The 23,043-nt window shown below is 55.1% G+C and overlaps 8 protein-coding genes across 8 annotated transcripts; 5 read left to right on the forward strand and 3 right to left on the reverse strand.

Annotated features, from left to right (window-relative positions):
* Positions 1–1,711: 1,711 nt before the first annotated feature.
* Positions 1,712–3,544, reverse strand: IWZ02DRAFT_470315 (synaptic vesicle transporter; the record flags this gene model as incomplete). The annotated part of the gene is made up of 4 exons (XM_066768792.1): positions 1,712–1,850; positions 1,962–3,012; positions 3,062–3,239; positions 3,293–3,544. The coding sequence occupies 4 exons, from the start codon at positions 3,542–3,544 to the stop codon at positions 1,712–1,714; spliced, it is 1,620 nt and encodes a 539-aa protein (XP_066621854.1).
* A 1,471-nt stretch (positions 3,545–5,015) lies between these two features.
* IWZ02DRAFT_379217 (glycosyl hydrolase family 88-domain-containing protein) lies at positions 5,016–6,363 on the reverse strand (the record flags this gene model as incomplete). Its single annotated transcript, XM_066765031.1, has 3 exons — positions 5,016–5,111; positions 5,176–5,295; positions 5,371–6,363. The coding sequence occupies 3 exons, from the start codon at positions 6,361–6,363 to the stop codon at positions 5,016–5,018; spliced, it is 1,209 nt and encodes a 402-aa protein (XP_066621855.1).
* Positions 6,364–7,354: 991 nt separating this feature from the next.
* Positions 7,355–8,444, forward strand: IWZ02DRAFT_521382 (uncharacterized protein; the record flags this gene model as incomplete). The annotated part of the gene is made up of 3 exons (XM_066770789.1): positions 7,355–7,896; positions 7,953–8,008; positions 8,037–8,444. The coding sequence occupies 3 exons, from the start codon at positions 7,355–7,357 to the stop codon at positions 8,075–8,077; spliced, it is 639 nt and encodes a 212-aa protein (XP_066621856.1). The 3' UTR covers positions 8,078–8,444.
* On the reverse strand, positions 8,445–9,596 carry IWZ02DRAFT_299191 (uncharacterized protein). The gene has a single exon (XM_066763904.1). It carries the CDS (start codon positions 9,486–9,488, stop codon positions 8,490–8,492), a length of 999 nt encoding a protein of 332 aa, XP_066621857.1. The 5' UTR covers positions 9,489–9,596; the 3' UTR covers positions 8,445–8,489.
* Positions 9,597–10,262: 666 nt separating this feature from the next.
* IWZ02DRAFT_299091 (isoprenoid synthase domain-containing protein) lies at positions 10,263–12,379 on the forward strand. Its single transcript, XM_066763902.1, has 8 exons — positions 10,263–10,984; positions 11,047–11,065; positions 11,113–11,424; positions 11,478–11,640; positions 11,696–11,785; positions 11,843–11,876; positions 11,937–12,157; positions 12,284–12,379. Exons 1-8 carry the CDS (start codon positions 10,586–10,588, stop codon positions 12,357–12,359), a joined length of 1,314 nt encoding a protein of 437 aa, XP_066621858.1. The 5' UTR covers positions 10,263–10,585; the 3' UTR covers positions 12,360–12,379.
* On the forward strand, positions 12,113–12,819 carry IWZ02DRAFT_299104 (uncharacterized protein). The gene has a single exon (XM_066763903.1). It carries the CDS (start codon positions 12,370–12,372, stop codon positions 12,754–12,756), a length of 387 nt encoding a protein of 128 aa, XP_066621859.1. The 5' UTR covers positions 12,113–12,369; the 3' UTR covers positions 12,757–12,819.
* Positions 12,820–13,503: 684 nt separating this feature from the next.
* Positions 13,504–18,900, forward strand: IWZ02DRAFT_491592 (uncharacterized protein; the record flags this gene model as incomplete). Its single annotated transcript, XM_066769753.1, has 2 exons — positions 13,504–18,700; positions 18,755–18,900. The coding sequence occupies 2 exons, from the start codon at positions 13,504–13,506 to the stop codon at positions 18,898–18,900; spliced, it is 5,343 nt and encodes a 1,780-aa protein (XP_066621860.1).
* Positions 18,901–19,539: 639 nt separating this feature from the next.
* IWZ02DRAFT_454752 (chaperonin Cpn60/TCP-1 family) lies at positions 19,540–21,761 on the forward strand. Its single transcript, XM_066767742.1, has 3 exons — positions 19,540–19,688; positions 19,784–20,154; positions 20,220–21,761. The coding sequence occupies exons 1-3, from the start codon at positions 19,630–19,632 to the stop codon at positions 21,461–21,463; spliced, it is 1,674 nt and encodes a 557-aa protein (XP_066621861.1). The 5' UTR covers positions 19,540–19,629; the 3' UTR covers positions 21,464–21,761.
* The last annotated feature ends 1,282 nt before the right edge of the window (positions 21,762–23,043 follow it).

Below are 23,043 nucleotides of genomic sequence, written 5' to 3' on the forward strand. Positions count from 1 at the left end.
GTGGATTTGGGGTGCTCGTGACGGGACTTGCAAGGCAGTCAAGCAGTAAGGGGGTGCAAGCGGAAGATCCAGGGGGTGTCAGGAGTAAGATTGTGTTTTTCCGGTCTCCGGATGAATTGGCAGTCGACGTCCTCGAATATCCCTTGGGTGAAAAGCTCACATGCCTTGGGTCCTCATTCGCTGCTCTCAATTTGCCCACGTGTTGCATCGTAATGCGTCGAAGCGCTGGCGCCTGCCATAGTTGATCTTCATTGTCTCTTTTACCACAGTCCATCTGAACTACGCGAAGTTCCATTACTTTGATTGCGCCAGCATATTACCTCCATACAGATAATTCAAACCCACATTTGGACATCTAGAGGGCGCTGCTAGTAACATATCACACAAGACAAAATTTTCTCAATTTCCGAGGCGATTCAGGACAAGTGCGAAAGAGGACAAAAAGAAAAAGGTGCACGAAATGAAGAGGAGGGGCTGCCAGGTAGTGGACTACATTGAGCCTAGAGAGATTAAGGGCTGGGACATGGTGACAAGGTCAAACTGAGGATAGCTCATCATGGCTGTGGTATAGTAGGTGAGGTGATGGACAGAATAATTGAGGACTAGAGGGAAGAAAAAGAAGAGGAAGAGGTTGCAGATAGGATAGTCAACGCCCCGGGGTTCCTGGATGAGGTCCTGGGCAGGTGTTAAAGAGCTCAGGGGCGGCGGATGCGGTAGCGGACGGGAGCCTTAAGGAATAAAAGACAGTGGAAGAGTCGGCACGCCCCGAGAGCATTCACTCACCACCACAACTGCAGTCAAAAAGCATTCATGCACACGGCAAATGTTATTCATAAGCTGCCATTCTACCTTCATTACCGCTCAGCCGCCGTGCCTTGTGAAACGCAGCGCCTAACATAGCGAACAGGCTGAAGAAGAGAAATTATGCGTGCAGTATTTCCGGCGTTCCGTGTGCGTCACGTCATGTCGCGAGCAGCATGTGAGCAAGAAAAAGCTAGAAAGAAGCGTTCCCGCTCAAGGAGCTTTAGGCGCTCGCGAGGAGCGTACCGGAAGAGAGCTGCAGAACCAGGCAATTCAGACCGATAAGGGGGCGGACGGATCGGATCGGATGTCGAGCATGCATGTATGTATGTTGGCGAAAGAGTGGCATTTTGCGAGGCTAGATCCGAAAGTGTTGGAGGGCGGAACGGGTCGTAGCAACCTGCCTGTTGGCAGTGGTGAGGCTGTAGCGTGTTTCCGCAGATGGTACGTCACAGGGTCTCTGGATGTGGTTCAGGAAGCGTAAAGGATTTTGTTGGATTTTTGTTCTTTTCTTGGTTCTACGCCTTGTGGTTTATGCGGTGATGCGACTTGCTCCATGCTGCTCCTTCATCCCCCCGTTGCGTCGCCTAGCGTACATTCTCTTGAATCGTTACAAAACCCATTGAAACCAAAGCGTAGACAAGACTTGTCGTGTACGATGATGCATATGCTTTGCTCCCAACACCAGACGCCGCGCAAGAAGGAAATGTTGAACTCGAGGTCATGATAAAATAGATGGTTGATGAAGTAAACGAGACCAACAAAAAGAGGGTGGACGACGTTCCAGACGAGACATGCAGTTCCGTGACAGGCATGCAGACAAATGAAACAAGACGCTGCGGCCAAGAAGAAACGTCACAGTCGTCGTCGCATGGACGGGAAGGATTCGCGGCTCGAGCCAGATTGGGGATCAGTCCTTGACCGGACTGTATGTGCTCGTCTTGCGGAAGCGTGAGCCGTATAGGTAGAAGAGAACGGGTACCGGAATCAAGACGATGGCAACTATGCCCAGAAGTGACGTCGCCCAGTCTACATCAAGTTTGTGGTACCTGTAACGCGAGCAGTACGTCAGTCATCAGCTCTTTCAGAGAAACGGTAGGGCAGGCGGAGACAGAGCAAGAGACTGTGAGATGCAAAGCGAGAGCAGGGTGAAAACTTACATAGCAACGGCAAATAGGGGAAAGCCAGCACCCGAAAGACTGCGCAAGATTGTGTTTCCAGCAATGGCGCTGTTTGCGTGCATGAGGTACACGTCGATGATGTAGTTGAGGCCCTGCAAGAAGACGAGGAACAGACCTAAGCCGATGAGGCCACCAGCAATCACTTGCGGTACCCAGATAATGTGAGGGTTGCTAGTCCATGCAAAAGTGAAGAGACCCGCGGGGAAAACCAAACTGCCCACGATCATGGGAATTAGCCGCACCTCCGGAGGAACACTGCCCTTCTCGCGGTAGATGCGCGCCACGTACGTCTTGGTGAAGACGATGACGAAAACGACGCCGATCAGAACGCCAACAGTGACAGAGGAGAAGGTGAGCGAGGCGATGGTCGGCTTCCAGCCGCGCTTCTCGGTGAAGGCGATTGGAAACGCTTCGAGGGTCAGGTAGAGGATGCCGTACACAATGGTCATGTAGATCGTGACGAAGAGCAGGATCGGCTCTTTGGACAACATGACAAAGGGCTTGACCAGGACGTTCTTTGCAATCACTGCAATGTCGACAGGTGCCTCCTCGGCCTTGGCGTGCAGGGCCCAGTTCCCAGTCTCGCGACGCATCCTGCCTGCGCGTGCCGAAAGAATAGTGCCGTGGTGAGTTTCCGGAATACAAAAGAAGCCGATAGTTAGGAAGAAAAAACTAATAAACATGGTGATCCACAGTGTCCAGCGCCATCCAAGATCTTGATTCGCGACGGTAAAAGAACCGCCAATCGGTCCAGCGCAAGGGCCCAGGAAGACGGCGCCGGCGAAGACTGACACTGCAATGCCGCGGTCGACCGGATTCCAAAAGTCGACCAGTGCGCCGCCGACGATTGCGAGTGGCGAGGATCCAAAGACTCCGCCGAAGAACCGGCAGAGCATAACGGTCTCAATGTTACGCGCAACCGCGACAGGGATCTGGAAAATGGCAAAGACAAAGAATGCAAAGAGAAGGGGAGGTCGACGTCCGAGAATTTCGGACAACGGACCCCATATCGGCGGGCCGACAGTGAATCCTGGAATCATGTTAATGACGAGCGGAGCCAGGACAGGCTGAGAACGTACCTGCAACAAGCAGACTGGTCCCGAGAGTCATGACTTCAGTCGAGACGTGGAACTCCTTCGCAGCAACGAAAGTAGCCGTGCTGAAGACACTGGAAGAGAATGTAATGCAAAAAGTCATCATAGAAAGCGACAAAGTGATGATCCATTTTTTCCGTGTGGAAAAGTTTTGGGGGTTTTCCTGCGGGGCTCGTTAGTGTCCGACTCGATGCTTCGCCAAACACTTCAACATACCGGATCATTGGGGCCAGTCCAGCCCACTATGTTGGGATCCACAAGAGGACCTCCCTTCTCACCTCCTGCTGGAACAGGCGGAGGCGGGGGTACACGGAATTCTGACTGTGATGGTGACTTTTGCGACTCCAGGTCCATGTCCCTCTTCAGAATCTCTATATCCCTCTTCAGCGACTCCACATCCCGTTGGAGCGAAGAACGGTGGGAGGGAGGGTAGGATGGCTTGAGCCGGGCCTCATCGTCGAAATCCATGCTCCGTCGACCAATGGTGCTGGCGTCGTCTTCGTTGAAGAAGGTAGGGCTGCGGAGATTGGAGGCGGCAGTCCCGTTGCTTTGTACTCTTGGATGGTAGCTTCGACCAGGGAAGGACAAGCCATCGTCTCCGAACACCAAGGTCGGAGGAAGCGGGGACCGTGGCGATCTGGGCAATCCATCTGGCCGGGTAGGATACGAGAACTTCCTCCCGTTGAAGCTATAAGTAGAGTATGGGTGCGATGCTTGTGCCATGGCGGCAGTGCTGGGGGAAACGGGACCGCTCGGACGGTAGTGACCAATATCCAAATGCAATATGCCAATTTGGTGTACAAGCAACTGAAGAAAATGAAAGGTGACTGTGTCTGCGAAATGGGAAGGGGAGAGGCCGGACCTCTTTTGTTTGTTGAGAATCACTAATTTTCAGATACCGAACATTCGAGGAGACCGAGGACGACTATCATCCTTGATATTCCGCCAGGTGAGAAAACCCGGATATCTATGACCAACTTGATACCGCTGGCGGGACGAGCAAGCCCCGGCCAGGGGTCAGTTTTTTCGGAATGCGAAGGGATGTGTCGTTTGACTATATGGGGCTCGGCAGCGGAAGTCCGCAGTGGCTGATTCCGTCTTCAACAGACAGCTCGCGGCCAAGTCATATCCAGTCAGAATCAGTGGTGCGGACAAGAAAGCTGATGTCACTTGGCGCTATTCCCCAAGCGGTGTCCAAGGTGTAACGAAGGGCTTTGATAACGACGGCCCGGGGCAAGCAAAGACTCGGAATAGAAGCATCGGGGGCTATTTTCTTTGTATTATGGTGAAGGAAAATTATATCCTTAGTCAAGGGGTCAGCATGACGATGACGTTGGGGGCGATTGTGCGAAGACGGGTACCGCTTCCGTCCGGGTGCTGAAAGACGCGAAGCCCGCGTCCGCCTCTCCGTGTCCTCTGGCAGAGCCTCAACGCCTACCCAGGCATCCGACACTTTCATTCGACAATCGAAACTACAGCTTTTCTTTTTGATCCTGCATCAGCCACATCCAGCTAGCCGTTTGACTTTTCGGTTCTAAACCGTGTCAAGCTTTCTGGCACGCTCGCGGATACCGAGATCTGCTCTGGCGTTTCATCACTCGCGATCCGAAGTTCCTGTATGCGGTTTACGGTATCAGTCAAAATACTTCTCGGGACCCTGAACATGGGTGGATTCTTCTAGTCCTATTCGACGCTTAGCCGCCTCGTTCTCTCCAGCACTTGGGCATTGCATGTGACCCGCCCGCGTCTCACACGTGCGAGACACCAGAAGCCTCAAATGTTGCCGGACGCATCACCTCGGGGCAAGGCAGAATTCTTTGCGATCTTGCCCCGCAGCGCGTCCATCGTATTCCTGAAGTCTTGCCAGCCGGGTGAAGAACGGACAAGTCATGCAGTCGCGCTCGGCGCAAAGTCCAGAACATGCGGGAGCTTATTATTGCTACATTCCAGCATGTATCTCGCGCTCGAGCGACGCGAGGATGAAGGCGACAGATCCCAGGACGCTGTTGAAGTTGATTGGGCGTTGCACGTAGTACTGGCCAAACGTGTCAGGGTTGAGTAAACAGAAACGGGAAATCCGGCCTCGGCCCACAACTCACCTCGTACGAAGCTGTCGAGTTTAAACTACACACCCCAACGGTGCCGTTGTAGCTGAGCGTTCCGTTTCCGTTGTTCACAACAAAATTGTGCAAAATATAGTCGTAGGCTTTGTCGGCGACCTGCACATAGGATGTCGACGTCGCGACAACCCCTAGGTCATGAACACCGGGAGCATTCATGCCAACCTCCTCAACGGTATCGGGAGCTTCTGTGCCGGGTGTGTCGGCTTCGAGGAACCCGAGGCGCACGCCTTTGAGCAAGGCATAAACGAACATGGCTGATCCGCTCGACTCGATGTAATTGCCCTCGCGTCCAGGTTGATCCAAAACCTGCCACCAGGCTCCAGAGGCCTCGTCCACAGACTGCATCACGGCGTAGGCCAGCGTCTGAAACTTGTCCAATACATCGGCCCACTCCTTCGACTCTCGCTCAACTGGAAGGAGCTCCAGAGTGTCCACGAGCGCCATCAAGTACCATCCCAGGGCGCGGCCCCACACGTGAGAGCTTGCTCCTGTTTCCGGATTTGCCCACACAGCCGTCTTTGATTCGTCGTATCCATGGAAGAGAAGGCCGGTTGCGTTGTCGTAACAATGCTCCCAGAGGAGATTCAGTTGCAGCAGAATATCTGCGACGGCGGTAGTGTTGTCCTGATCGAAAAGCCCAGTGTAGTACGAGTAGAAGGGCGCCAACGAGTACATCCCATCCAGGTACGACCAATTCTTATAGGTGTAGTACCACAGACCGTTCTCGACGTTGCGGGGTTGGAGATCGATTGACTTGCGCAGGGATTCAAAGCTCTCGCGGTATGTCTCGTCGCCTGTCTCGAGGAACAGGTCAATCAAGTTGTTGCCATTGGATAGTCGATCCAGGGGGTAGTTCGTAAGTCCGGATGTGACGCTGACGGTGCTAACGGTCGATTCAACGCTCTTGTTGATGTATCCTTCAATCGACCCTGCTGAGCTGTCGTTTGCATACAGCTCAATCAATCGACGGAAGCCTTTCTGGGTGAATCCGGCCTGGAGAAGTGCTGAGGAATCTCCCTCGCCCGTCAAAACGCCTTGGCCCCGCGAGATGATGCTATTGGCCATCCAGACCGAATATCTTGGTTCGGTGTCCGCAGACGCCCGCGTGCCTGTCAGCAGCGAGCTTAGCGCTAGAACGGACGTCACCGCCAGAAAGCTGGACATGTCGCGCATTTTGCACCAAATAAAACACCAGGGCTTGGAGGTTGTACGGCGGTCTCCAATTTAAGCTTCCAAGCCTCAAGCTTAGAACTTAAATTATCTAGCGGTGGGCCGAGCTTGTTTGTCAGTTTAACCCGGGTCTGACTCAAAAAATGGCCGACTCAGCCGAGGTGTAGCTGCCACAGCGCGGGGGATTCATGAATTGTCCGTGGCAACGCACCGAAGAAAGGAAAGCGTCGAAGGACCAGCTGTGGGAGCTTCCACGGCGTTTCTCAGACTATGTTTTTCGATGAACCAAGGAGTGACGGAGTTGGCGGAGTGGGGGCTACAGTGTCGACCACCACTGCATGATTCCCTGCTCCGTAGTCCATCATGTTGCGGAGCTTGGATGCTTCTTGTCCTTCGAGCCTCCAAGTACTTGAATGCTCCCAATTCTCTAATAATGAGGTTGAATGCCTCCTTTCCGCGCTCTTTCAGTGATGCCGCCTGCTGTCTTCTGCGTGCTACAGCTTTTGCAACCAGCTCAGGGCCTACGAATCCCTTGCCTCCACGTTGACTGTCGGGAAAGCGGTACAGCACGTGTCTTTCAGTAATTTGGGGGCCATGCATCCCGTCTCGTTTCTGTGCGCCTTGCATCGGTAGCTGGTACCCGAGAGAATGGTTCAGGTTCTGAGCAGTAGGAAGCGGTTCCTCTCGAGCGCAGCAAGGGAGCTGAAGGACAGTATGGCTCAGTCTAGAATCTAGAACTTGACGGTGGTCTTGGATGGCTGACTTCTTGGACCAAAACACAGGCAGGCGCGCGGATTGCCCAGAATGGCATGAGCTGACCCCGCTGTAAAGCTCAGCTTTGCAAGAGCATTCATGTTTCTTTCAACACCCCATTGAGGAGTTAGAGCCCGGTCAATCAAGTCGCAACTCGAAAAGGCCGCACGTCTCCGATCCTTAGCATCAAAGACACTCTTCGGACACAGCCGCGCTCCCTTTGCGGCAGGCCATGGCATCCAACACCAATGCGAGCCCGCAATACGGCTGGCACGCCGTCCCACGCAATCCAAAGGTGCTGCTGGACAACAAAACGCACGTAAACAGACCCTCGCCGCTCTCCGTCTCCTCGCTGCCATGTCCAGACACAGCGCTCGTTGGTGCGGGCCTAGTGCATGTCAAACCGCAGCTACGAGCGGAGACGTTCTCGCACTGCCTTCGCGTCTACTACTTCGGCATGTCTCTGCTGCAGACTCAGTTCCCCAGCTGGCTATCCGACGGGTGGATCGACGCCGAGACATGGCTGCTGACATGCCTGTTCCACGACATCGGCACGACGGCAGAAAACCTGCGCGGCACAAACCTCTCCTTCGACTTTTGGGGTGGCATCAACGCTCTTGCGACTCTGCGCGACCTGGGCGCGCCCACGGCCCAGGCCGAGAGCGTCTGCGAAGCTGTGCTGCGCCACCAGGACCCCGGAGAGACGGGCACCATCAACTTCTTGGGCATGCTGTGGCGACCGAATTCGATAACATGGGCCATTATTGCGAAACGGTACACGAGGGGACTGTAAAGGCGGTTGTCCGCGAATGGCCTGGGAAGGGTTGGAGTGGATGCTTTGCCACAACGATCCGCGAAGAGATTGTATTGAAGCCTTGGGCACATAGTAAGTACTGCGATTGATGGATTTGCAGAAATGGTTGAAAGCAACGAGATTACGAAAATTTACGACTAGTAAATTTTCTTCTCATTGAAGCTGCGGAGAGGCCGGCGATCTCGATTACGGATATCCAAATTGTTGTGAGAGGTACGTAGGGGAGTCAAAAAATGCGTCCCGTCTTTTGATAGTTGTCAGTCCTAGCCTAATGGGAAATCCAACCGCTGTTTTCAAAAGCCGATTGTGGTGTGATTTCCATATCGAACGCCTGCGGCTCAACCGTGTAATGCTGGAACGTCCGGGTCTAGAAGACCTCCGGCCTCAACTCCGGGGTGTGGTGATCGTGAGATCGGCCGTGTGCGCATTTCCTGTGGCAGATCCTTCCAATATAAAAGTTTGAAAGCGAATGCGAAGGATAGGAACGGGAAGAATTCGTGAGGCGAGACCAGCGGCTCGGCTTCAAAAGTCGAACTCAATTTCCAACCATTGATCAATCCTCACCTTCACCATCGCTAACATCTTGGCCTTCTTCCCTGAGCTTCTCCTTCTTTTTCCTTTCCCTCTCCCTCTTCTTCTCCAACAGCTTCTTCAAGTTCTTGGCATCGTTGAATCTCCCGCCAGTTCCAGCACCACACGCTGCACAGCTCGGGTTCTTCCTGAACCTCATCAAGGCGCACTTTTCGCAGAAGTAGTGCCCGCAGTTTGTCACGACAGGTTGGATGTATGGCTTCTTGCAAATGATGCAGGCAAACGGAATCTTCTCCAGCAGCTTGGCCTCCTCCTCATTCTCGTCGTCTTCGCCAGGCTTGGCGTCGCGGTTCGCCGACGAAACCACGGTTCCACCAAGCTTCTTGCCCTTGGTATTGATTTCCCACTCCCGGTCTAGCTTCCACCCTGCAGCATAGTCTTCTCTTGCGTGCAGAAACTTGCAGCTGTCGCCAAAACCGCAGAAACCCGTCTGTTTGTAGTCCTTGCAGACATCGGGAGCATAATCGATCTGCGTCACCATGCGGACGTTGCTGTTGATCGGTTTGACGGGACCGACCTTGGGACCGTCGGCGCGCTTTTGGATGAAGTTGGAGTAGTTTTTCTGGCCCATGTACGTTCCGTCTCTGCCCTCGTCATTGTCATTGTCGGTGTCCTTCTTCACTCGGGTCTTTCCCAGCAGATTTGCCGCGCTAAGCACATCGGGGGCGCTCTCGTCGTACCAGTTGGATTGCTTGGTGGCGTCGTTGTTGTCCTTGATGGAGGCCGACGTGTCTGCGGCATATTTTGTGACACCCTCAACTTCGGTCTTGGTCTTTTGCGCGGCAGACGAGGCGTTGACAACGGCGCTGGAGGTTGTCTTGCGCCGTTTTACTCTACGACCATCGTCGCCATCGGAGCCTGAATCAGCATCTGAGAACGCAGAGGGAGATCGAGGTGGCGGTGCGACTCGGCGCGGCGCGCCCTTGCCAGAGCGTTTCTTGAAGACAACGGGTGCGTCCATGAGGGCGATGCGACGTATGCGACGTGTCAATCAGGCGAGGCAACGGCTTTGACAGGTGTATGGAGCGCAGCTGACACGAAGTTGCAGTTGGAATGTCGATTGTTTGCCGCATGCCCGGCGCGTCAACACCTCCGTCACCGGTTTAGTCATCCGAAGCTATGCCACGCTAGGGCTCGCCCTAGGGCTCCACGCCTGGTCAACTTCCAACATCACCGCATGAAGCTCCAGCATAGGCTTCCATGTCCGCCTGATGATATCCCTTCAACAGACTTGACGATGCTGACATCACCTATGAAGACATTGTGCCACCAGCATTCGTACCCAGCCTGTCCACGAGGCCAAGTCCACTCTGCGTTTTGGTCCAATGAAGCCCGCGTCCTGAGCTGGACGACCAAATCTTCAGCCCTGAACGCTCCTGTACCTTCACAAAACGCCATCGGACCCTTCTAGCCGCCCTGGACTCGGTCTTATGCGTCTTCAGGGACCTCCTGTGCTGTGCTACTCCTCTCGGAATTAACGGTGCTCGGTAGGGACGCGCGCATGGCCTTGTAAAAATAAAGCCGATGAACACCAAGGGTCCAGATCATCATCTGCCGATAAGGCCGGTCAAACCAACCTCGGAATCGATCATCGATCTGCACTGATGCCGTTGCACAAAGACATTCAAAGCCTTTGTAAGGACCGCTTATAGGATAGTGTTCACAGCCAAGGCGATCTAGCCTCCACCACCCTCACGGAAGACAGGGCGTGTCAATCCACTTGCGGGCATGGTCCCTAGGCTACCATCCAACTCACGTTCCAAGCATTCTCAGTAAAGTCCAGCTGCCAGAACCAGGAACATGCAGCGCAGGATGAGACAGTGGTTCTGTGACTTTGCTTGGGAATTCTTGAGATAGCCGCCTGAAAAAAGTAGCGGCGAGGAGCAGGGCCTGCGGGCACTCCGAAGGTAATCCCTCGGGGCCTGTTCTTGCATATAAGATATTCCAAGTGCCTTGTTCTTTTGGAAAAACAAGAGAGCATCAAAATCCAGACCACTTGAACCACCATTATAGTGAAGACAGCATACCATTATTCAACATCAAACAAGGCAATACACAATGTTGCTTGCCACCGACGAGCCTGGACTCAACATATCTCTTTCGACCTTGGGTCGTTCATCAACATTTCCTGGCAGGTCGTTCAAGACGGGGAAATCCAAGAAGTTCGCTCGTCAAACCGTCCGTCTGATCAAGAAGGAGACGACCAAGGAGACGGCGGACATGGCCATACTTCCCGATCTTCTCGTCAGCTTCATTGCTCCTGAACCCAAAGTCAACCCCCATTACGAGCAAGTGAGGAAAGAGTCGGAAGAGTGGATGAGGGCAAACCTGTGGCAGAATCTTGGCGAGAAGGACATCAAGCGGCGCTGTGCGGCAGACTTTTGCTACTTCAGTGCCATCCTGTGTCCCGACGTCGGCAAGGAGGAGCTTCGAACAGTTTGTGACTGGATTTACTGGGTGAGCATTCAACCAATCAGAGACGATGTAGTCAGGGGTAAGACGCTAACAGCAACGCCCAGGTCTTCGAGTTTGACGATCGTTGGTGTACCCTTACCCTCCCGCTTGACGTTTCTGACCCTCGGCAGAGTTCGACGAGGGCATACTGGGCATAGACCGTGAAAAGGGCAGAGCTGAAGTCGCGGGCATGGTTGCCGTTCTTGTTCCACAAGGATGCAGCGCACCCGTTGTCGGACAGGCGGCGCTCGGGCCATGGTCGACGTCTCCTGTCGAAACAGAGTCGAGCGAACTCGAGGAAGCCCTGTCCTCCGATGACGACGACCAAAAATTGAACCCGGAATTCGAGCGAGAAAGAAAAAACTCTGCGGCCATGGCCAGCACACCCCTGCAGCAGCTCTTTCATTCCATCTGGGAAAGGGTGGGAAAGTCGACGTGCGACGGTGAGTCGACAGATTCTAGAAAGACAAAGATGCAATGACTAAGAGCAGAGCAGATGCCCGGCAGAGATATGTCAAGTCCAACATACACTTTTGCAGGAGTGTTGCGGAACTGCATGGCGAAAAATTCGACGACATGGTCGTCATGGAAAACATTACGCGGTACCTGCATATCCGAGCGCAAAACATTGGTCTATATCCCCTGTTGTCGTTGGAAGAGTAAGTGAAGACAGGAATTGGCTCGACCGAGGTCAAGGCTGACGGTATGCTATAGATATGCGTGCGGGCTAAGGCTACCACAGGCCGTGTTTGAGTGCAAGGCAATTCGAGATATTGAGCGACTGGTAGCCGAAATGTTGACACTGTAAGAAGCGACGTCAAAGGAGACAACAGAAGCAGGCTGACAAAGGTGGTGGCACAGGCAGAATGACATTTTGTCATACCATCGAGAACACGTGAGTATGCCTGGTCACGTAGGCAGAGTCTGAAACAGAACAACAACTGACCCATGGCAGAGTGTTGGCCATAGCCAGAACCTCATCTCGATATTTCGTCGGAGATTAGGTCTCTCGCAGCAGCAGAGCTATGACAAGGCCAATGAGCTGCTGCACGAGTGCTACCGCCAGTGGTATATTTCGCATTCCGAGATACCGAGCTGGGGGGAGAAGGTGGATGTACAGGTGCAGCAGTATCTCCAAGGATGCCTTAATGTGCTAAAGGCCAATGTTCGCTGGAGGTGAGTACAGAATCCTACAACCTGGTCGCGTTGCCGGGGCGCCGGCCGCGTGCCACGTCGTGTCTCGTGTGGCACAGGACGCGGACAGGAAAAGAAAACGTCGGGCGAGGCTGATGTGACGAGTAGCTTCAAGTCGCAACGTTACTTTGGCAAAGACGTTGACCGCGTCCGCGAGACTCGACAGGTCGTTTTGGTTCCCTGAGTTGTGGTGGATGTTATTGTTGTTGTTGTTGTTGTTGTTTTATTCGTGGTCATGGCTCGCGTTCGGCGCCGCGTTGGGCCTGACGAGCGCACAGCAAAAGGGCCAGCGGATTGTCACAGCGACTGTACATGCTACTGCAGTCGAATGCAGACTGGAGCTGCAAAGTGGGCTGGCGGCGATGCGCAGATCTCCCGCGACGGCTCGAGGGGTTCGAGATGGTTCCCGTCGGCCGTCAGGGGTCCCGCGGGGAGACGAGAGACGCATTATTGGTGGTCTGTACATTGGGCAAGTTAATGAGAGATCGGAAATGGGATCGTCGCGTCGTCGCATGTGGCCGTGTACGACGGAAGGGCGGGCTGAGGCTGCGAGGGAGAGGACGACACCACATGCAGATTGAACAGAGAAATAAATGGTACAGTACGTACCTTGACCAAGTCCCAATTAGGGCTGAGGCTGCGAGAGCCGCCGTTGCGCGGGTTGGGTTGGGTTGGGGTTGGGTTGGGTTCGGTTGCTTTGGTCTTGCGCGGCGGCGGCGGGACCTTGCCAGGCCTGGGTTGGCTGGTGCTGGTGGATAACAAACACACGGACGCTGCCCCCTCCCTCTTCATCATCAACCGGCTCCCTCCACTCACCCTCTCACCCTCTCTCTCTCTCTCCTCCGTATCCTTGTCAGGCCTTCTCTCCGACTGCGCGCGCGCATCTCTCCTCCTCCCCAGCGATGCGCAGAGTCACCCTCACCTAACCCCCCCCTCCCAAGACGGCGCGAGTGAGACACGCCACCCTCCCCGCCGTGTTTCTTCAACCCGTTGTTGTTGTCGTCCTTACGGCTTCAACCTCCGCCTAAGGCGCCCCCCCTTCTCTCCCTACCGCCTTTCACCGCGCCATTCTGCAACCGCTGCCCTTGCTACCGCGTTCGACTTACGCCTTGTTCTCACAGTCCGCCTGGACAACGACGCTCTTTTGGTTTTTCTTTGCACGCTACAAGCGCCACCTAATTTGTTGAAACGAAACCTCGTCCACTCCTGCTCTACGACTATTCGCTGCAGCCTTCCGTCCGACTCCCCATACAAAGCCGTTGTAGACACTGTTCGCGCCCTTTTCTCCTCCTGAGCCCTCCCAACGCCCCAGCAATACCATGCCAACCATGGCCTCGCCCTCCAAGGCTGTCAGTGTCGAGGGCGAAGGCGACGCCGACCCTTTCGGCCCTTCCGCTGCCTCCAACAACGCAGAATCGCATCGCAAGAGATATGCCAGCTTCGACACCCAGACCTTTTCAGTCTACTCGGACGGCTCACCATCGGCGACGAAACGCGCCCTCGAAGCACACCTGGCCGAGACGGAGCGGAGGCTGCGAGAAGCTTCTCAGCTGGGAACCATACTTGTGCAACAAAGAAAGGAGCTCAGCGAGCGCTTGAAGGAGGTCGAGCAGCAATCTGACTCGGCGGAAGTTGGCGCCGAGCTGCGGTCAAAGCTTATTGAGCTGGAACGCGAGTTTAACGAGGTTGGCAAGGACACTGCGCGGGCCTTTATACCAAAGACTAGAGTCCCCAGCTACCATGCCTCTCTGGACGCGGATGGGAATTCCGTCTTCTCGAGCGAAGCTCACGCCTCTCCTTCGAAACTTAGCGTCCCGACGAGGAAACAAAGGAACCAGCAGCCCAATCGCATCCATGACATCAAATTGGCCACGGAAATCAGCAGCTCTCTGCTCAATCAGGTCCGCGAGCTGCAGGCTGCCTTGGCGGAAAAGGACGATTTGCTGAAGCAAGTCAATGCCGAACGGTCGCACTTGGAAGTCGAGGTGGAAGGGTTGACGCAACGGCTCAGGGCTTTGGACGAGAGTGAACAGCGTTACAAGGATGAAAATTGGAACCTAGAGACGAGAATTCAAGAACTCACGGCCCAGCAAAAGCAGGCCGTTGCCAAGGAACAACGTCTCAACCAGAACATCTCTTCCAGTAATGCGGAAAAGGCTTCGATCGAGCGAGAGCTCGAAGAGATCAAGCAAGCTCACGGCAAGCTCAATGACGACTACCAAGCAATGTACAAGCAACACGAAGCCGAAATCATGGGCCTGCGTCGCAACGTCAGCTCGGGAGAGACCGAACGCTCTGCGCTCCAGCACAAGATTGATGAACTCATCTCCCAGAACCAGGAGCTTGTTCAAGCAGTCGCATACCACCGGCGGCTGGAAGAGTCAGGCTCGGGACGGGACTCGAACCACGACGCTGAGGATCAAGACACTGACCAGGATACTCCTGAGAATTCTCCGCCACCCTCACCGACCAAGTTCACTCCTCGCCACAGCCATCTCGAGACCGAGACGTTGAAGAGCTCACTGCAGCACGCGCATCGAATGATTCAAAATCTCAAGAACAACATTCACCGTGAAAAGACGGAAAAGATGGAGCTTCGGAGATTGCTGCAGGAGACCAAGGATGAGCTTGACATTGCTCGCAAGGAAGCAGCCAACGGCGTCTCAAATTCCAAGAAACGCCGGCCCAATGAAAAACAAGACTTGTTTAAAAAGCCACCCCGTCCCGACAGGCTGGGAATGTCCCGAGGCTCCCGAGATGAGATCATTGTTGATGACGGTGACTGGGAAGACAACGACGAACATGACGTGCCGGAAACACCTAGTAGAAGACCTCAACCTTCGATTGGTGGTGTCGGCCTTAGTCCATTTAGTCGCCGTGTCAACTCCGCCTCGTTTACCAGACCCAGTACTGAGGTTCTTCAAACGGTCGCTGAAAGCTCTGACGCTTTTGAAACTGCCCATGAGCGCGACGAGGCGACTGAGACGGACGCTTTCCACACAGGCGCAGAAACAATGAGTGCTTCCAGTACCGAAGAGGACACCGAGGCTGAAGATTCTGACCGTGGCACGATTCGCACGCGTCGTTACTCTCGCATGAGCGACAACAGACCTGGCCGCGACTCGTACCTCAGCACTGCATCCACTTCTGGCGATGAGGTTGACGACAGCGAAGTCGAGGTCAAGACGCCCAAGCGCACTGAGCAGCCCCGTTACCGCCTCAAGATCAGCCGCGGCGGTCGTCGCTCTGTGCGTAGCGCTGCAGAGGTGCTCAACAACCACGTTTCAAAGTCGCCTTCAGCTAGTTTCATGAGTGATGGCAGTCAAGTTGAGCCCGACGGCGGCAAGAGTCTGCTCGCAGAGCTCGGCAACTTTAGCGAGCGTGACAGCGATGCAGCTTCAGAGACTGGAAGTGACTTTGGCACTCCGGGCCGCGCCTCAATTGTCTCTCCCCAAGAATCTCCGGAGCTTCGCAAGACTCTGGCCGACAAGGCTTTGATTCGCAAGGCATCTCTTGCAAGGCCGCCAATGGTGGATTCGTCCATGAACACGGAACCACTGAGTCCCGACTCTGGCCGTGTTTCCAGCACGACCGCTGCTCTTGGAGCCGCCATTTCTGGTGTTTCTGGCTTTGGTCTCGGCAGGGATCAGGAGGAGCCGGCCAAACCTGAGCAGACAGGCGACTCTACACCAGGGTTGGCCCCATCTGCTCTGGAGCCCGAGCTGACATCAAAGGGCCAGGAGCTGAATGCTACAACGACCCCAGCCGTCTCACCTCAGCCTTTGAGCATCTCTGAACTGAATGCTCAACAAGTTGAGCCTTTCGAACCAACGCTTGCAAATCTCGAGGTCTCTGCCATCTCCTCGCTCACTTCGGCGCCGGTGGAACCTGCTGCGCCTGCACCCCCTAAACTTGATCTGTCATCGCTGCAGTCGTTGCACTCCGAGCCAGTCGACCCCGCAGCTCCTACTGCTCCCAAGCTTGAGCTCTCCTCCGTCTCGACCTTGCAATCTGAACCTGTCGAGCCTCAAACTCCAGCTCCTGCCAAGTTGCAGTTGTCATCGGTCTCGTCTTTGCATTCAGACCCTGTCGAGCCGGAAGCTCCTTCAAACCCCAAGCTCGAGCTTTCATCAGTCTCGGCCCTTCATTCAGATCCCGTCGAACCGGAAGCTCCCTCGACACCTGACCTTCAGCTCTCTTCTCTTACCGCGTTACACTCGGAGCCCGTTGAACCCGAGGTTCCCAGTGCACCGCAGGTCGTCCCCCCTCCTTTCCACTTTTCTCCCATTTCTTCTCTCCACTCCGAGCCTACGGCGCCTTCTACTGCCCGCAAGGTTACGCCTGACCACGACCTTTCAACCGTGGTATCCTACCACTCCCAAGAGCCGCTTGACCCAGAGACCCCGGCTCCCAAGGAGGATCCAGTTTCAAATCTCTCTTCCATTTTGTCTCTCGACTCAGAGCCAATCGCCGCGGAAAGCCCCAAAGCTCCCGCCTTCCAATTCTCTCCAGTCTCGTCCCTGCACTCGGAGCCTATTGCTGCTGAGTTTGCCTCAACCCCCAAGGTTGCAGCCAAGCCAGCCGACCTGCAGCTTTCATCAATTTCCGCGCTGCACTCCGACCCCGTTTCTCCCGAAGCTCCCAAGGTCCAACCGGCAGACCTGCGAATTTCGTCACTCTCCACTCTACACTCGGCTCCCATCTCCCCAGAGACGCCCAAGTTCACTCCTTCAACGTTTTCGGCAGTCTCCGGCCAGGCGATTGAGCCTGTCACTCGTCCTGCTCCCAAGCCGGTCGCTGTGCAGACTGACTCTACTGACGAGAAGACTCCAACGTTGTCATACACCAACATCCTCACACAGAACACGGAGCCCGAGGACGCAAATATGCCGGGTGTCCTTGATCCAGTCGCCTTCCAAAAGGTCTACTCGGAGATCATGGCGAAGGAGAGGCGGGCCATCACGACTGCCCAGGTTGCCAACGTCGAACCAGTCGAAGACAAGAGGGATCTCCGTCACGATTCGCCCGCCATGCAAGAGGGTAGGGAGGCGTTGCAGTCTATTCCGGAGAACGATGTCGCCTCTCGGTCACACATGGTTGAAATGAGCACTCAAACCCTCATCTCTGCCGAGGAGCTCGACAGCCTCATGAAGGATAAGCAGTCAACCATGCTCGCTGGACCGCCTAGTCCCACGAGAAGCCTTTCGTTGACGGGCAAGACTCCAGGATCTCCAAAGAAGGACTCTAAGACGCCTCGCAAGCCAGCCAGCGCCTCCAGCCTGCGCAGCGCGCGCGTGGAAGCTCCACCTCTTCCCTCGGACCACAAGGAAGTCATCGCGGCTGCTTCTCAAAAGGCTACACAGACCCCGCGGACACCGCCGGTGATGGGGCCGCCTGTGAAACCCGCTTCGGCGTACAAGAACCAGAACAGCTCGCACGCTTCTCAACTGCCTCCTCGCACACCCAGCGGCAGCATTACGGGTGCTCGTCCAGCGAGCCCGCATTCGGTCAGGGATGGAACCACCCCTCGTGCGCGTTTGCAGGCCAACCGCAGCGAAGTGTCGTCACCCACTTCTCGCCGTACATCCGTCTCTTCTTTTGCGTCCGAGATCGATCAGCGCTTCAATATTCCCGTTAACCCCATTGGGCGTGAAGCTGACTCGACCACGGATCCCCGCATAATCCAAGCCATCACCCAGACCATGATTGGCGAGTACTTGTGGAAGTACACTCGCAAGGCTGGACGTGAGGAAATGTCCGAGAATCGCCACAGACGCTTCTTCTGGGTCCACCCTTACACTAGGACGCTCTACTGGAGCGATCAAGACCCAGCGACTGCTGGCAAGAACCAGCTCAAAGCCAAGAGTGTGCAGATCGAGGATGTCCGCGTCGAAAACGACGACAACCCGTACCCGCCAGGCCTCCACCGCAAGAGCCTAATAGTCATCACTCCTGGCCGCTACGTCAAGTTCACCGCCACTACGAGCCAGAGGCACGAGACTTGGTTCAACGCCCTCTCGTATCTGCTCTTGCGCACCAGCCAAGAGCGCGACGGTGAGGAAAGTGTCATTGATAGGAGCATTACAGCCGAAGATGCACGCGAATTCAACCCTGCGTACGGCGGCAGTCGCACCACTTCTCGCCTGACTGGACGCTCCCGCGTCTCGCTGTCGTCCTACAACAGTCGTACCACCAAGGCGTCGTCACCCCGACGAAGCAGACTGGATACCATCACCAAGCGCCGCGCTGCTGCTGAGCGTGGCACTTTGGCCACGCCTTCGCCGTCGTCCATGTCGGGACGACTAAGCACTATCAGCGGCATGTTTGGGCCCGCTGGAACTCTTCGTGGCTCCTTTTCGAGTCGCCATAGTAGGCTTGGCACCCGTGATGCTGGCAGTGCAGCAGGAAACGGTTCCATCTACGATGCTTCCGTCATCCAAGACTCTGCCGAGGACTTGAGGCAGGTGATTGAGGCGCAAGAGAGGGAAGCTGATAGGCTGGAGAATGTGAGGGCTTGTTGCGATGGTAAGTCATCAACGACATGTCTGTCGCAGTAGTGACTAATTCGCATCTGTCTAGGCAAGCATGATGTTGGATCTCTCTCAAAGAAGCCCCACCATCACCACCATTCAAGACGCCACAAACGGACCAGCTCGATTGGCGCCAGCACAATGCTCTCTGCCCACACTGACACTGAGACTAGGACGCAAGCCAGCGCTTCGTGAGATGGCGTGGTGCTAGAGGAGTCATGGTTCATGTTTTTTTTCCTGTAACGGCCACGATACCTCCAACGGTTTCCTCAATTTCCTGATATCAAGACCCCGGCCAATAACTCTCTTCAAACCTTTCCTTAACTTTTGTTGTTCACCACCAAACTCAACCTTTTCCTTTAGTGTTTGACTGCCTCGATCAGGCTTTTTCCTTGACATTGTATGTGGGACCGACTCGGCATGGTGGAACAATTTTTAAAACCCAAGTCGCAAGGCGCCATTGTACAGATGGGACGGCGCCTTGATGGCAAAAGAGAGGCGGCTGTTCTTTTTCTATTTTGAGACGCCTCTCGTATTTAGATCAGTGCAATATCTCCCTCCAAGACGGCTTAATCGTCCTCTCCTTTGGCGGTTTAGTTTGATATGAAAGCTGTGCGAGCGGTTGATCTTTTATTTCTGAGGCGGATGTGGTGAGTAAGCTTGAAATGAAGCAAGACTAGCTATAATGGATGGAGATGGAAATCCAAGCAATTCGTAGAAGTCGGTGAATCTGAGGTGGCAGCTCGAGGGCGGTCAGGGGCCCCCTGTTGGTTGCGGGGTGCGGCGGCGCCAAGCCTTCTTGCAGACGCGACGGGAGTTGGGTTTTGGCGCGACGCCCTGACAAACACCAGCTTCCGTCGACTTTTTGCCCGCACCCCCCGCCTGCATCCAAACCACACGTTGCAGCGGCCAGATAGCTCCATAATGTCTCTCTCGATACCCAACGCCCCCAACTCGGGGCTCTTCAAGCAGGGCTACCAAAAGTACGCCGCCTCCTTCAGTCTCCACGCACCCGCTCCGTCCGCCGCAGCGACCTCCGAGCTGTCCACCCCTGTGCCATTACTGACAGAACGCTCAGCTACGACGCTGAAGATGGCGCCGTCATCCGCAACATCGATGCATGTCGGGCCATCACGTCGACGGTGCAAACTTCACTGGGACCCTATGGCCGCAACAAGATTGTCGTCAACCACCTCCAAAAGATGATCTTGACGTCGGACGCGGCCACGATCCTGCGCGAACTCGAAGTCGTCCACCCCGCCGCCAAGCTGCTCGTCATGGCGTCGCAACAACAAGAGGCCGAGATGGGCGACGCGACCAACCTGGTCATTGTGCTGGCTGGCGAGCTGCTCAAGAAGGCCGAGGAGCTGATACGGATGGGCCTCAAGACGAGCGACATTGTGTTGGGATACGAAAAGGCACAGATTGAGGCCTTGAAGCTGTTGGAGCGTAGGTTTCCTACCGCCTGTGGCGACGGTCTAGAAAGGAGGTGCTTTGGCTGACTCGGGACACAGAGCTTGTGATAGACAAGGTCGAGGACATGAGGGATCAGGCACAGCTTAGCAAGGCGATCCGGACGGTGATTGCGGCAAAGCAAAACGGCACCGAGGACATTCTGGCAGACATGGTTGCAGAGGCCGTCCTGGCCGTCCTTCCCAAGAACCCGGCCAACTTCAACGTCGACAACATTCGCGTGGTCAAGATCATGGGTGGCAGCTTGGAGCAGAGCAAGGTCGTCAAGGGCATGGTCTTTGGCCGTGAGCCCGACGGAAGCGTCAAGAAGGCCTCCAAGGCCAAGGTCGGCGTCTTCTCTTGCCCAATCGACATCAGCCAGACGGAAACCAAGGGCACGGTTCTCCTCCACAACGCCAAGGAGATGCTGGACTTTAGCAAGGGCGAAGAGCAGCAGGTCGAGACCATGGTCAAGGAGCTGTACGACTCGGGTCTGCGCGTCATTGTCGCCGGCTCCACCATCGGCGAGCTGGCCCTCCACTACCTCAACCGCTTTGGCATCCTCGTCATCAAGGTCCTCTCGAAATTCGAGCTCCGCCGTCTCTGCCGCGTGGTTGGCGCAACTCCTCTGGCCCGCTTGGGCGCCCCCATGCCCGACGAGATGGGCACCGTTGACGTGGTCGAGACTCTCGAAATCGGCGGTGACCGCGTGACGGTGTTCCGGCAGGAGAACGAGCAGACGCGCACGGCGACGCTGGTGCTGCGTGGGGCGACGCAAAACCACCTCGACGACGTGGAGCGCGCAGTCGACGACGGCGTCAACGTCGTCAAGGCCATCACGCGCGACCCGCGCCTGGTGCCCGGCGCCGGCGCCACCGAAGTGGCCCTCATCGACCGCCTCAACGCCATTGCCGAAAAGACGCCCGGCCTCAGCCAGTACGCCATCAAGAAGTATGGCGAGGCGTTCGAAGTGGTGCCGCGCACGCTGGCCGAGTCGGCCGGCCTCGACGCCACCGAGGTGCTGTCGCGCCTGTACACGGCGCACGCGACCGCGTCCAAGTCGGCCGACGACGCCGCCTCGCCCGCGTCATGGTCGGCCGGCGTCGACATCGACAACGACGACAAGAGCGGCGTCCTCGACGCCGCGGAGGCCGGCATCCTCGACCTCCTTGTCTCCAAGAGCTGGGCTATCAAGCTCGCTACTGAGGCTGCTCGCACCGTTCTTGCCGTCGACCAGATCATCGTCGCGCGCCAGGCGGGCGGGCCCAAGCCACCGGGCCCCAACAAGAACTGGGATGAGGATTAATTGAGCTGGCATGGTTCAGTTGACGGGAGATGTATGCATGCATGACATGGCAGGACAGTGCATACAAGGTAGGAAGGAGGCTTTGGTGGAGGTCGGAAAGGAAAGCAAAGGAAAGCAAAAACGATAGAAATACAAAGCGAATGATTGATCAAGTGGATTCTTCTCTTGCGTCTTGTCTGTCTGTCCTTGGTTGGCTGGCCGCTGCGCTATCTGGAGCAATCGATCCATCTACATGGCAACCGGAAAGGGACTGGCCGATTAGCGGCCATGAATCAAATCTATTTGTGTGCTACAATATCATCACCATTCCTCTTCTCGGATCTCACAACCTAATAATCGCACAACAAGTAAGTCACAACCCGCCAAATCAATCCCCACCAAAGCTCGTTCTCTCAAACCGACTCTCTCTCTCACTCGCTCACTCAATCACTCATTCTGACCATTCACGCCTTTTTGACAGTCCTCAATCCTCATTCTATCCATCGTTACTGTCTGTGTATATTTCATCTTCAAGACATCTCTGTGTATGATGTGTGGAATGATAAAAGTACAAATGTGGAGCGGCTTTGATCCAATCCAATCCGTCCGTCCGTCGCCCGCTTGCTCCACTGCCGTGTCATTTATCCCTCCCATCCCCCTTTTTGCTTTCGTTTCCTCTGATCGACTAAACGTCCGTCCATCTGTCAACTATCCATGCTGTCAGCTAAGCTGATGGTATTCAAACGAGTGACGGGGTGGATTGATGGGTTGGCTGAGCGGGGAGAGAGTGCAGTATGTGAGGGAATAAGGTGGGAGGGGGATGATGGAGGGAGTGATTGACAGGGTAGGCAAAGCAGGCAAAGCAGGCAAGGCAAGGCGAAGCAGTAGCAGAATGGGCAGAGCAGTACAGAGCAGACAAACACAGCGCCTCAGCCAGGCCGGCCCATGTTATTGTTTCAACGACATGGGCCTTGCGTGCTCATCACCAGACAGAGAGACGACTGGACGGATGAACAGAACAGAAAGGGCAAAGCCAAAAAAAAAAAAAAAAAAAAAAAGGGAAAGAAAAAGAAAAAGAGCGCGGGAGAAAAACGACTACCAGCAACAAGCGTCAGGAAAGCGACGGCAGACGCATGGAGGAACGGAGCACTGCGGAACAAAACAAGGAAGAACGAGACAGAAACTCCCAAACCAAGCCCGAGCAGACCCAACGTTGGAGTGAAAGAGAGAACCGAGCTGACAAACGACAAGGGCGCCAACAGAACGCACGACTACTCTTTTGGTGCGAGAACCTGGATAAAAAGAAACAAAGAGGAAGTGTTAGAAGAACATGGCGCACGCCTTTTCTTATTCGTTCTCGTTGCGCGCGCGGAGAGAGGAGGGAGAGAGAGGGCAGACCCGTGGTATCTTGATAAAAGGGGAGGAAGAAAGTATAGAAGTAGTAGTATCGGTAGTAGTGTTGAACCGGGAGAGAAGAAGAAGAAGTAGCCTGGGAGAAGTAGGCCAAAAGGTTAGTGTAGTGGTAAGGTGTGGTGGTGGTGGCTGAGAAAAGCAAACAAGACGGTGACGTCTGTGGCAGTCAAGAGAATCTGTCTCTCTTC

Source organism: Phyllosticta citriasiana (genome assembly GCF_038021145.1).
Source record: "Phyllosticta citriasiana strain CBS 120426 chromosome Unknown IWZ02scaffold_8, whole genome shotgun sequence".
Classification (NCBI taxonomy): Eukaryota; Fungi; Ascomycota; class Dothideomycetes; order Botryosphaeriales; family Phyllostictaceae; genus Phyllosticta; species Phyllosticta citriasiana.